This window comes from Zingiber officinale, chromosome 4A (assembly GCF_018446385.1).
Source record: "Zingiber officinale cultivar Zhangliang chromosome 4A, Zo_v1.1, whole genome shotgun sequence".
Classification (NCBI taxonomy): Eukaryota; Viridiplantae; Streptophyta; class Magnoliopsida; order Zingiberales; family Zingiberaceae; genus Zingiber; species Zingiber officinale.
In genome coordinates, this window is record NC_055992.1 from 124486197 (window position 1) to 124499082 (window position 12886).

The window sequence follows — 12886 nt, forward strand, 5'->3', positions numbered from 1 at the left end:
TGTGGCCTAGCGGAGGTGTCCGCTCGGCCGAGGACAGAATGGCCGAGCGGAGGTGTCCGCTCGGCCTGAATCGTGGCGAGGGAACAGTGGTTAGCCGAGCGGCCTATTCGCTCGGCTCGGGATATGATATGTCAGCAAAGGCATGATGATTAGACTGTACGCAAGATGGCACTATTAAAGGCCCCACAATCACGTCACGGACAGGTTGATACATTAGCAGTATGGTCTTATGGATGCCCTTCTGACAGGCCCACACCTAGGCATGGTCGAAAGCAGGTGATTGTATCAACAGTATGGTCTTATGGATGCCCTTCTGACAGGCCCACACCTAGGCATGGTCGAACGCAGGTGATCGCTTCGATTGGTGTGCCCAGGCTCCTTCGAGAGGTCTATATAAGGCCTCCATTTCTTCAACCGGAGGTACACAGGTCTACATTTTCTAAGCCACTTTCTTATTCCTTCGCCTAACTTGAGCGTCGGAGGGTCGTCGCCGGGACACCCCCCCCCACGGCTCGGTTTTGTTGCAGGTTCGCCGGAGCACTCGAGGATACAGCAGGGAGCGCCACATCCCCAGCGTCCATTAATCCTGGTTCGGACAGGATCAGGTGCATTGGGGGCATTCTCATATGTGTCGGTCGACTTTTTATTCTTCCCCTGAACGAATACATGTTTCGCTCAATTTCTATATCCGGCCTATTGCCCCTCTGCTAATGCAGCATGCTCATGTACTTGGAGCTCCGGCAGCGCCTGCTGCTATTGTTGCTCCACCATTTTTGCTGCTCGGACTTGTATCAACATATCTAATTCCTCCTTTGTTAATGTCACCATTGTGAATCAACCAGCGTCCTCTATCTCCGCATTTCGGATACAGGGTACGTTCCCACAGACGACGCCAATATGATTTTGTCTGAAAATCATGAAAAAGGTTGGTTGGGGATGTGGCTTATGGGTTGAACGTGTGTAGACCTCGCTCTGCTATACAACACAAGAAACATTAGTGCCGAGCCAGGAAAGGGGTCCCTGCATTGACCCTCCGACGCTCAAGTCAATTATTGAAATAATGGAAGAAAGCGGCGTAACAGTAAGCACAGATGTGAATAGTGAATAACGCGTACTTCCGTCGGTGCATGAACCCCCTTTATATAGCGTCTCAGTAGGCAACGTGCACGTGCCTCAAGGCACGGGCACACTTTCCTAACCATCCTATGAAAGGACCTGTCAGGAACGTGCCTCTGACACTATACCTTAACAGGATATGCAAATCCTTCATGAGACAGTAGAAGCTTTCGTCGTACGATCCGTCTATTGACTATGCCTTATTGTCAGCGACATTATCTACTAAAAGGATATTAAGAGATATGAGAGGGGTCCCACTATTTGCTGAGAAAGGGGGGGGCTACTCGGCTAGGGATCCCCGCCCGGTCGACCTCTGCTGCTTTCCTTGTAGTGACTTGGTTCGGTAGTTTGTTTCCGCTTGACTGGACAAACGCTCCGGTTGTCTTAACGTTCCTTCACTCCGTGATGAGCATATAATGTTCTTGCTATAGTGTTTTTTACTGTACGAGCGTTCAGTTTGAACTAACCATTTGTCGATCAGACACTTCATGCCCGATCGGGAACTACAGTAAACCTTCACCTGGTCCACCTTTGGTAAATCCATTGATTTTCTGACGTTGATTTCCTTGATTTTAATCTCCATGTTGACTAGTTACTATCTTTACCCTTGACTCGCATTTGATGGACCTCATTTTATCACCGCCTACTTTTTTTTTTTTTTTTTTTTTTTTGGGACAGTATCGTACTATAATAATTATTTTGATAATTATCATAATAAGACCGAAATTTAAATATTTTTTTAAGATAAAAATATTTTGTCATCCTCTAATCAATTTTGATTAAGCATCCGTAGGCACAAATCCGTTAATTTAATGATTTGATACGATAATGATTTCAAACCCACACGAAGGCGACCGGACTCGATACGACGTGCTTTCCGTCCGACCACTCGAGCCGTCCGAACCCCGACGATCCCTGAGGCTGCGCCGATGACGAGAAGCTCACCGTGTAGTTTCTCTTCTCCCCCGGAACACCGAAGATAAGCTCCTCCGGAACCACCTCCACCTTCACTCCCTCCGCCGCCGCCCCAGCCGACGCCGTCACCGTGACCTTGTACGTGCCCGGTTCGCCGACGTTCGTCAGCGTCCTCCTGTGTTTCGATACCGAAGCTTCCCCGCCGCTGGACGGGAACGTGACCGCGAAGGACGGGTAGTTGAGCTCCTCCACCGCGTAGGCCCGCGCGGCGTCGCATGCGAAGTCGCTTCTCCTGGCGAGGATCGCCAGCCGGAAGGCCGAGTAGTTCAAGGCGCAGAGGAAGTCGAGGTAGTCTTCGGCGGTGAGGTCGTAGACGAGCCCTGGGTCCATCGCCCGTCGGGGTTCCACGTGGCCAGCTCCAAGGTCGAACGGTGTGGCGGCGCGGCCCGAGGCCGCGTCGAGGAGGGCGTCGCCTCCGGCGTAGGCGGAGTAGGCGGTGGTCATGAGGGCGGACCTGATGGCGGCGGGGCTCCACTCCGGGTGCGCTCCCTTGAGGAACGCAGCCAGTCCGCTCACGTGCGGGCACGACATCGACGTCCCGGAGACGATGTTGAACTCCACTCGCCGGGAGTCCACCGCGATCCCTGTCGGACCAACCGCGTCCGTCCACGCAGCGAGGATGTTAACCCCTGGCGCGATGATGTCGGGCTTGAGGACGCCTCTCGTGACCGAATTCGGTCCGCGGGAGGAGAAAGCGGCCACCACCGGCGATGGCTGGACCCCGACCTTGGTCCCGCCGAAAACTACGGTCGCCGTCGGGTTCGGGTCCGATAAAATGTAGGCCTTAATGGCGTTTCCGGCCTTTTCTCCTGTTCCTGCGGCGGGAAGGAGGTGCGCGTCGGCGACGAGTTCTTCCCCCTTGCCCGGCGAGTTGGCGAGGACCATGCCGGCTCCGCCAGCCTCGTGAACCACGTATCCCTTTTGGACCCTGGGGTTGATCCCTCGGTCGCAAACTACGATTTTCCCAGCTACTTTCTCCGGCGAAAGTGTCCCCGGCAAACAGAGGTTTCCGTTACTAATATCCTCGCTGGCGTTAGCGGCGTAGATCAATGGCAGGGTCGGCGACGGCGGCAGGGGAGGTCCTCTGTATAGAGTGACTCCGGTGTAATTCTCCCCGTTTCCCAGCATGACATACGCCGGGAAGTCGCGGTCGAGAGTGCCGGCGCCGACGGTGGTCATCCAAGGGGCTACGTTGGAGAGGCTGGACGGCACGGGGCCTGCGTTCCCGGCGGAGCACGAGACGAAGACGCCCTTCTCCATGGCTCCAAAGGCACCAATGGCAGCGGTGTCTCGGAAATAGTCCACCATCTTCCCACCCAAGGACAGCGAGAGGACGCCGCAACCGTCCTCCACCGCCTTGTCTATGCCAGCGAGTATGTCGGAGCCGAAGCACCCACCGAGCCAACAGACCTTGTACACGGCGACCCGAGCGCGCGGCGACATTCCACGGGCGGTGCCGGCGGCGAACCCGAACAAGCTAGCGTCCGGCACGGCAGCGCCGGCGACGGTGGAGGCGGTGTGGGTGCCGTGGCCGTCTCGGTCTCTCGGGGACCTGGTCTCCTTGGATTCCTCCATTGTGCCCACGCTTGCCTTGTAACCCCAAAAGAACGACCGGGCGCCGACGAGCTTGCGGTTGCAGTTGACGGCCGGGAAATCCTCACTGTCCTCGCACTCGCCCTTCCAGCTCTCCGGGACCGGCCCGAGCTCGGCATCATCGAAGCTCCGCCTCTCGGGCCACACCCCCGTGTCGAGCACGCCCACCACAACGTCGTCGCCGATCGGGCTATCGACGTCGAGGAACCCGTTCGCTCCGCGATCTACGAGGCCGAGGAACTCGGGGGTCCGCGTGGTGTGGAGCTCGTACCGGGTCTCGGGGGTGACGGAGAGCACGCCGTGGCGGCGGGAGAGGGCGCGGGCCTCAGCAGGGCTGAGGCGGGCGGCGAAGCCGTGGGCAACGGTGTCGTAGTAGTAAATGGCGTCGGCGGAGTCGGAGACGGAGCGCAAGGAGGCGTCGTACCAGTGGCGGTGGGCGGCGAAGCCGGGGGGTAACTGGGACTTGGCCATGTGCACGATGTAGGTCCCTTTCTCGCCGGCGACGGCGCTGCAACAGAACAGGACGAGCCATAAGATTAACCTCAAGAGATCCCTCTGTCTCCCCATCTCTCTACGAACCAGTGATTGGCTGAGGAGGAGGAGGAACAAGAAAGAAGATAGGCATAGAGATCGGAAGAAGAGTCACATGCATTTCGTCGTCTTCAGCGTGGAGCTTGGCCACTCTGTTTCGTCTCTATGTTCGACAATAATCGAACAGAGTACGTGAGCGTGTTGGAGGTAGCCACAGTCTGTGGCGGGGTCTTTGTGGAGAAGGAAAACAGAGGGCTCTTGTCGTGTTCTCTTATCACGGGCATCCAAAGAGAGACGTGTCTTGTCAGTTACTTAGCTCGTCCGCGACTCTGCCCGAAAGAAGGTCGATCTGTTCCGACCGGCGGCGGCGGTGATCACGACCGGTGCTATTCCAGGCAACTTTATTGAGGCGGCGGCGGCGGTGATCACGACCGCCGCTGTTCCAGGCAGTGTAGTTGACATGGCTGCAAGTGAAGGATTTTGAGGTCGATGGAGAAATGATAAATGCAATGGATTTCACTCGAGCCGAAGAAAAACCACCCTAAAGAATATGGCGTATTTTACAAATCATAAATCATAAATCATGAAAATACATCTACAGCTAAGCCTTAAATCTTAAAATGTTAAAAGCCAAATCTTAAATTAGCTACTACAGCAGCGCATATATTTTTAAAATAAAATCACTGATCAGACACCCTTTTGATTTTTTTTTTAAACACCTATTTGATCGGACTTTTTTGGTTCATATTTAGATTTTCTAAAAGTAATAATAAGTACTTATCACGAATTTTGGACCCAATTCATCTCCAGCTTAAAGGTGTCAAGAAGTCAACAATAAATATTTTTAATTATTGTCAGGGGAAATTTGTAAAAAAAAAAAAAGAAGTAAAAACCCCTCAGTTTTATCACATACCGAAGAATATTACAACGTCAATCTTTCATGCTTAACAATCAACAATGGAGCAATTTTGGTGAATCTCTACATAATTCTCATGCAATTTATGTCGCAGAAATAGCAAATAACTCAGGCAAAATAGAAACACTGTCAAGGATAATATTTACAGTCTCAAGATAAAATCAAATGCGGAGGACAAGGTCTTATGATCTGTGATTCTAAGATTTTCATAGTACCCAAGGTTCTCCTATCATCTATGCTTTTCACTTGACTTATTGAATCCCAGTAAATATTTTTCAGGCTCCTAGTTGAGAAAAATATCCGGTTGATGTGGTGCCACAGGCACGGCTTGCCGCCTCTGGCGTTCTCGGAGATAAAGTACAGCCAGGAGACAAGCAAAAAGAGTTAATATTGTTGCATTTCCTTCATCCATGAGCACCTCCTCCACCCATAACTCTAATTTTGGGTACAATTCTGGGAGTGAATCAATCACCTTAACCTGAAACTTAGAAATAAGTAATCATAAGGAAGAGAGTTACCATCAACAGAAAAAAAATATCATCATAAAAATTAAACTATGAAGATGAAGACAGAATGCAATAAAAAAAAATACACTTTGTAGATTCTTTACTTCTTGGAGCCAAATAAAAAACTTAGAATACTCCTTCCAACGTTTCTAACAAAGGTTTGCTATATCTTATTTCAATATACAAGCCTAGGAACATTTAACTCTACTTTTGCTAGCCACCAATTTGGTCCTCCTCTTTAATCCCTCAAATAGTCAAGAGGGCAGTTATATTTCAGGACCTCAATGGGATTTTTTTTTTTTTAAAAAAGGTAGATTTAAATGAGCCATTTTACTCTCCGGGAAGAATTCAAATGCATGTGCAAGTGCTTATAACACAGACATAAGAACATTGTGAAGAAAGCAACATGAACAAATCACAAAATGTGGAAATAAGTTCAACAATTATTTATGAACCACGATCTATGTTTTACTTATTAAATTTCAGGTAATGCTTCCAAAATTCTGACTACAATGCCAAGTCAATGAAAAGAAAAGGCTCAAGTAACAGAATCAGAAAAGGCCTTTCAGTTTCAACAAAAAAATATGAACATAAAGATAATCTTCATAGAGAAACGAGCAACCTACAAACTAGAAGCAACACATATTTGTGATCACTTCATAGATTGATAGTTGATTAAGAAAATAGAGGAACCTCACCATGAAACTGTCAGCATAGTTCATCCTTATCCATAAGCTCATAAGTGCTAGTTTAACAGGCATCGCAGCAGCTGCATCACGCTCAAGGGCCTGATCGTAGTACCTTTTAGCTAGATGAAGATCAAGAGGAAGTCCCTGACCATGCTCATGCATGTATCCCAGATTGAACATGGCTTGCGCATTGGATTGTGACCGAGCATGCATGTATGCCTCAGCAGCACGTTCAAAGTCTCTATTTGTCCCCTGAAACAGAAAATTCACTAGGAATGAGAGATTGTTTTCCATGGTCAAAGTTGATGGAGCAACTATACCCAAAAAAAAATCAAATTGCAAGTTTAATTGTAATTAATTTCCTATATAAAATATACCACACAGAAAACAAATGTTTCAATACAAAAATGTCTTGTTATATGAAAAGATGGATAATGAACATGAGAAATAGCGATTCAAGATCACCTCAGGATTAATATCTGTAATCTGAGGCGAAATACCATAATAGGTATATGCAAAATCAAAAAATAACATGCAGAAAAAATCAGGCAAAAGTCTCACTCTCTACCAAGTTAAAAGAAACAAATTAAAATGATCCAATATCAAAATTCACCGTCAAATTCCATAATTCTAATGCATTCAATTGCGGATATTGCATGTGCCTAATTGTGTAGACTGTAAACGAATACCATCTGACAAAGATGGGCAATAAACGAAATAAGAATTTGAGAGCCTAAATACATTATAAAAAATATAGAATAGGACAATGAATTGACTAGGATAAAAACAAGTTATGCCATAATAGTAGGATCAATTTTCATATATCAATATTCTAATTTGATTTGCTAAAGTAATAAATTTATCAATCTCTATATATACAATAGAATTTTAAGTCTACTATCAAGGGAAGACAATTTATTGTGTCCTATGAAGGCCTGCCATTGAATTTGCCTCACCTCATAATGTAAACAGGAAAGGGATAGGACAAATAAATAATTACATATGCAGTGTGGAGGCAGGTATCGAATAGAAATTTTATGTCTCACCCTACCCCACTTGAATTTATTTTTAAATATATAATTTGATAATAATAATAATTTGTATTTTAATTAATATTTTATTGTCACACCTCAAAACCAACTCACATAAGAGTGATATGGTCTAATAAAAAAAAAAAGACAGTCCGATGCACAAAGCTCCCACTAGCCTTACCTTACTTTTTGCAAGAGGCTGTTTCAAGGATTCAAACACCTTTTGGTCACAACGCAACAACTTTACCATTGCGCCAAAGCTCCCCTTCTAATACGGTCTAATAATCTAAAATATTATTTCATTGAGCCCAATGGCGTAGAAGGATTTATATAGCCGACGTCACAAGATTTGCGGGTTGTTGTAGTATTCTTATATTATTAAATAATAGCATTTCATTTTATTAAATAATATTTTAAATTTTATACCTTTTATTTTTTATATTTTTAATATTTTGTGTTAAAATAATATTACATAAATGTTAAATTATTGAATATCTTATGTTCTGTTATATCAATATTCAATATTATTACTTTTTATATTAATTCTTTCAAGAGTCAAAATTACAGATTTAGAAAATTTACTTTGGGAATACAATGGTTTAAGTAAAAGCTCTTTGGACATGAATTAGTCAATCATCTTAATTAACTCCCAATGTGCTTTGGCCCTAAAAAAGTGGTTTGGAAAAGCGCACCCAACCAATCTTATGTAATTTTACCCACAATTAGTTCAGAATTTTTTTTTAACATTTGTACGAATTAACCAAATACTCTTAAACTCTTTTATGACATCATGATAAGGTGATTACCCGGCCATAGTAGTATGCGTCGCCAACCAACAAAGCTGCATGTTCGTTCCCCTGCTCTGATGCCTGCCACCACAATGAGTGTGCACGGGTATGCCTTTCTGCATCTGAACAAAAGCCAGATTCACCCATGCAAATACTTTGTTCCCTGAATTTGTCGAGGATCCAAGCTGCATTGCTTTGAGCCACTTCATATCCTAGCTCTGCCATTCTTGAATACAACAAAAGTGATTTCCCTACATCACCTTTAAGATATGACTCGAGAGCCCATCTTAACAGGGAGCCCCAAGGTCCCCTTTCTGCCACTGCCTTGTAGAGAAGTGTGGCCTGCATCAAGAGTTCAAAACAATAAAATGATTGATAGATATTTTCAAGAAGACCACAATGTCATTGAAAAAACATACAGAGCTGCTATAAGCTAACTTGTCACTTAAATTTCTGCCTTTACTTGGTCAAGGGTCATGATGTCAAGTTGAAAGCAATTTAATTCTGTTAAGTTCCTTAAGATGGGTCACCCTATCTAAAAGTCACTCCATTTCTAGTGAGTTTCCGCTCCTAGTTTAAGTTAGGATAAAACAAGATGAATGAGTCATGTCCTTAGTCCAGTAACCATCTTTTTATGACTAAATCTAATAAATAATGGACAAGTATAACGCAAACAGATATGGGATCAGAATTTCATAGCAATAACCAACAGTGTGTTAATTACTAACACCATTTATCTAGAAGAAAATATCTCCATTCATTTTTTAACTTGGGGAAATAATGGCAAAAGAAGTTCTACTGTTCTGCATGGAGGTTAAGTGAAATTGAGGGGGAGGAAAAGAATTAGGAAGCTGATCCTACATGCTTCTTCTGATCTACTTGGAGATGAGTAAATTTAGATGCTTAAAAAACTCTACTAAGAGTATATTTTAATTGCTGATTGAAGCAAAGGAGCTCAACTTGCATGCTGAAGTTGACGATAAAATTCCCTTTATGCTTTATCACCTCTATGATAGCATTGAATAGAATTACAGAAGGATAATGTAAAATCAAAAATAGATAAATAGAGTAGCTCATTAGACAACCAGCAAACAGCAGAAGTCATCACCAAGTTTGTAAGTGTCAGCTGGAATGTTTGAGAACAACCTCTCATAGCTTGTAACCATTCTGTTAGCAAGTGAATTTTTCTCATTTTTAATCAAGCATTAGGACAAGGATAATATAGTAAGGAGATGTGGATTATTCAAGTTACATATAACCTAGCCTCAGCATAGCAAATAGATCTATTGAAGAATTTTCGTGCCAAACTAGATATTAGACACCAAGGGGATGCAACAAAACCTCTACACAACAGACAATCAGGATAAGGGTAATATCCCTTGCTTTTCTTGTCATTCATGGTATATAACCATTTACTTTCACTCAAACATAGGATAACTGCTGCTGTGGCATATATTAGAGTTCCAAGAGAAAGGCATTAGAGTGCATGGGCATTTAAAGATCTAGAGTCAAGTTCAGGACTCATGTAACTATTACACTTTTGCCCGTGTTCTGAAAACTGAATTCAAATATCAGCAAAATAAGCCTAGAATGGCTTATGCTACCGTTCATGGGAATGGTTCAAGTTTAATTTATATTACACGAGAAGATAACTAAACTACACTATTGCCTTAGTTAATATAGCTCCATGAGTCTTTGATCTTCATGGTCTTGCTCTCCTTAGCTGTCCTGCGAGTCTGCTTGAATCTCTGTTGGTAGTTATCATGAGTTCCCCAATAGGGATAGAAGAGACTGAAGGAGAAAAGCAAAGAGCCGAACACAAGAAAATGAATAAACGTTGAGTGGCCTTTCAACCTTCATTCAATGAAGTAGTGGCGGACAACCTATTTGAAATATAAAAAGAAACACGGCTAAATAAAAATAGCAAAAAAAAAGAATCTAAAAGAATACCATATGGAGATCCTTCTTAAAGCCTATGCCTTTATGAGATAACCTTGCAACTCGGTAGATGGCCTTTGGTTGACCAGTTTCAGCTGCAATAAGAAGTAATTTGCATGCTTTTGTTATATTCCTCTTCACACCAATTCCCTTGAGATACAGCACACCTAGGTTATAGAATCCACCAGGCACCTTATTTTCAGCAGCTTTTTCAAAATATTCTCTTGCCTGGAGGTGAAAATTAAAATTTGAATCATGACCGTAGAATTGATTAATAAATAATTTGCACATAACAAAAATCTCAATATATTAAAGGTTTATAATTTACTAAAGACTTGGGGTTAAACTGACTCAAGGTAGCAGACAAGAACTGACCCCACTGAGCTTAGGGTCTTGGCTCCGCTAGTGACAGAAGGAAACTGATCTCAAATATGAATAATCAATTTCATATGCTAAGGATGTTAATGTTTTAAATATATGCTGATGGTTCTCTTATAGTTAATCTATCATACTTGAACCTTCTTTTTTTTTGGCAAGATATGTGAAAGGACAAAAGGATTCAAAACCAAGATCTTGGCAAAAATTTCAATGCCTTTGCATGCAGGAAATCTTTTTGCAATGACTAATCTGAAACAATAGAAAATGAATATCATCCATCCATTCTTCTATAAGCTGCCTGATATTCAATTTAATGTTGACAAAAGAATAATGAGACTGCACAGAAAACTAACGTTGTATTTATTTTTGTTAGATTATCAGATTGTTCACCGTATTTGTCATTCTTAATTCCAAATTTCTAGTAAGAAAATTACTTTGTTTCATGTAATCTCAAACCCCTGTTCGTCATATGGAAACTATGAGAAGTCAAGCAAAATAAATCATGCTACACTAGCAACAAAGTCGGATGTCAAGGACTCAGAGGTCAAGAGTTCCAACAGGAAATAGAACCTATCTGAATGGGAATTCCAGAAAGTGACTGCTTGAAACAGTTAGACTTATATCACGGAGGCATAAACTTTAGAGATCTCTACGACCAGTAAACCTTAATATAGATACAATATACACCCAGAAGGATGTTCACAATGTCAAATAACTTGAATATCAATTTTTGGTTCAGTATATGTTCATGATATTTCAGTTTCAAAATTAAAGTATTGTGACAATCTCAACTCCCGAATTAAGTAATGAAATGGAAGGTAGGAACTGATGCAAGTTAAAATATGAAGGATCAGGCTTCACCTTAGTGTAGTTCTTTTTCTCTACACCGTAACCTTTAACGTAGAGGTATCCCAAGCCATTATATGCTGAGTAATACTTATGTTTGGATGCAAGAGAGAGCCATCTGAAGGCCTTAGTATAATTCCTCTCCACTCCAGCTCCTCTGGCATACATCTCTCCAAGCAATTCCATTGCTTTTGGATTTTGCTTCTCCACGGCCTTTGAAAACCAATCCAAAGCCCTAGTGAGGTCTCTCTTCACTCCCCTCAACCCATAGTAATACAACAAGCCAATCTGGTACATGGCAGCAGAATCACCCTTCAATGCTTGATACTCCGTGATTTGGAAATTCTCATCCGCTTCCCCTCTTGATTTCCTTAAATCCTCCTGGTTCTCCTCGGTACCGCTGTGGATCCGGATGTGTTCTATCACAGGCGACTCCTCCAATATCAGGAAGCTCGTGATCGCTGCCTCTGCAAGTTCGGAATAAAGCTCCAGCGCTTTCTCATGCACCTGCATACAAAGGAACAATTCAACAGAGATGGAATCAGACTAGTCAGAGAGTGGTGAAAGAGGAAAAAAAGGGTAATCAGATTAGGGTTCACCTCTTGCCGTAAATAGTTGTAGGCGAGAACCATCTTGGACTGCAGATTGCCGCCCTCGGCGGCAAAATGGTGGTAGAGCAAGGACTTGGAGCGGCTGTGGGCACGCATGAGACCGGTGCCATATAGAAAACCGAGGGCGGATTGCGCGTGCGGGTAGCCTCGGGAGGCAGAGGCTTCGATTTCGGCGGCGGCAGCCTCCATGTCGGAAGAGTCACCAGAGGAAGCGGCGGAGATCAAGTGACGGACTCCGGATGCATATTGGACTTCACGGGCATCAGACGAGGGGTCATCCAGAAGAGACGGCGACTCGAGGAAAGGGAGCCACGATCCTTGGTCGTAATCGACGTCCGGGAGCGACTCCGAGTCGCCGAACTCATCCCACTCGTCGGATCCCTCGGTTCCCTCTGATCCTTCGCCGGCGGCCGACGAGGCGGAAGACGATTCGGATAAGTGTTCGTTGGCGAAGACGTAAACGAACTGGCGAGGGCGGAGAGATGAAGCGAGGAGAGCGTGACAAAGGAGGAGGACGGCGACGCAGCTAATTGCAGCGCGTCGCATCGCGAATTGTGCTTCTTCCCCAGCGTCGAATCGATGTGGAGTTTGACTTCGCCGGCCGTGTTCTTGTAAAGCAAAACTCGGGATGCAATAACATGCGTATTCGTATCGATGGCGAATAGAAGAGAGAAGACAAGATCCGACGGTTCTCGTGAATGGTGACACGTGGCAGCGATGCTAGTCGCCTGTAGTAAGATATAACAATAAATATAAAAATAAATATTTTAAATAATAATAATAATAAAAATAATCTTAAGTGTTCATTATTCATTATAAAATAAAAATATTAATTATCATATAATAAAAATTAAAATATCTGTATCAATCTTCTTTTTTATTTTTATTTTTGTATTTTTACAATTCATCACGGATAAGTTAATTCGAAATTTATCTTCCATTTATTTTGCATTATGAATTTTAAATTA

General features: G+C 43.7%; 2 protein-coding genes across 2 annotated transcripts; both read right to left on the reverse strand.

Annotated features, from left to right (window-relative positions):
* Positions 1 to 1869: 1869 nt before the first annotated feature.
* Positions 1870 to 4427, reverse strand: LOC121970950 (subtilisin-like protease SBT1.7). The gene has a single exon (XM_042521985.1). The coding sequence runs from the start codon at positions 4249 to 4251 to the stop codon at positions 1951 to 1953; it is 2301 nt and encodes a 766-aa protein (XP_042377919.1). The 5' UTR covers positions 4252 to 4427; the 3' UTR covers positions 1870 to 1950.
* A 746-nt stretch (positions 4428 to 5173) lies between these two features.
* On the reverse strand, positions 5174 to 12553 carry LOC121970951 (ERAD-associated E3 ubiquitin-protein ligase component HRD3A-like). The gene is made up of 6 exons (XM_042521986.1): positions 11907 to 12553; positions 11323 to 11814; positions 10096 to 10311; positions 8164 to 8487; positions 6336 to 6578; positions 5174 to 5609 (listed from the first exon to the last, which is right to left on the reverse strand). Exons 1-6 carry the CDS (start codon positions 12462 to 12464, stop codon positions 5415 to 5417), a joined length of 2028 nt encoding a protein of 675 aa, XP_042377920.1. The 5' UTR covers positions 12465 to 12553; the 3' UTR covers positions 5174 to 5414.
* Positions 12554 to 12886: the final 333 nt, after the last annotated feature.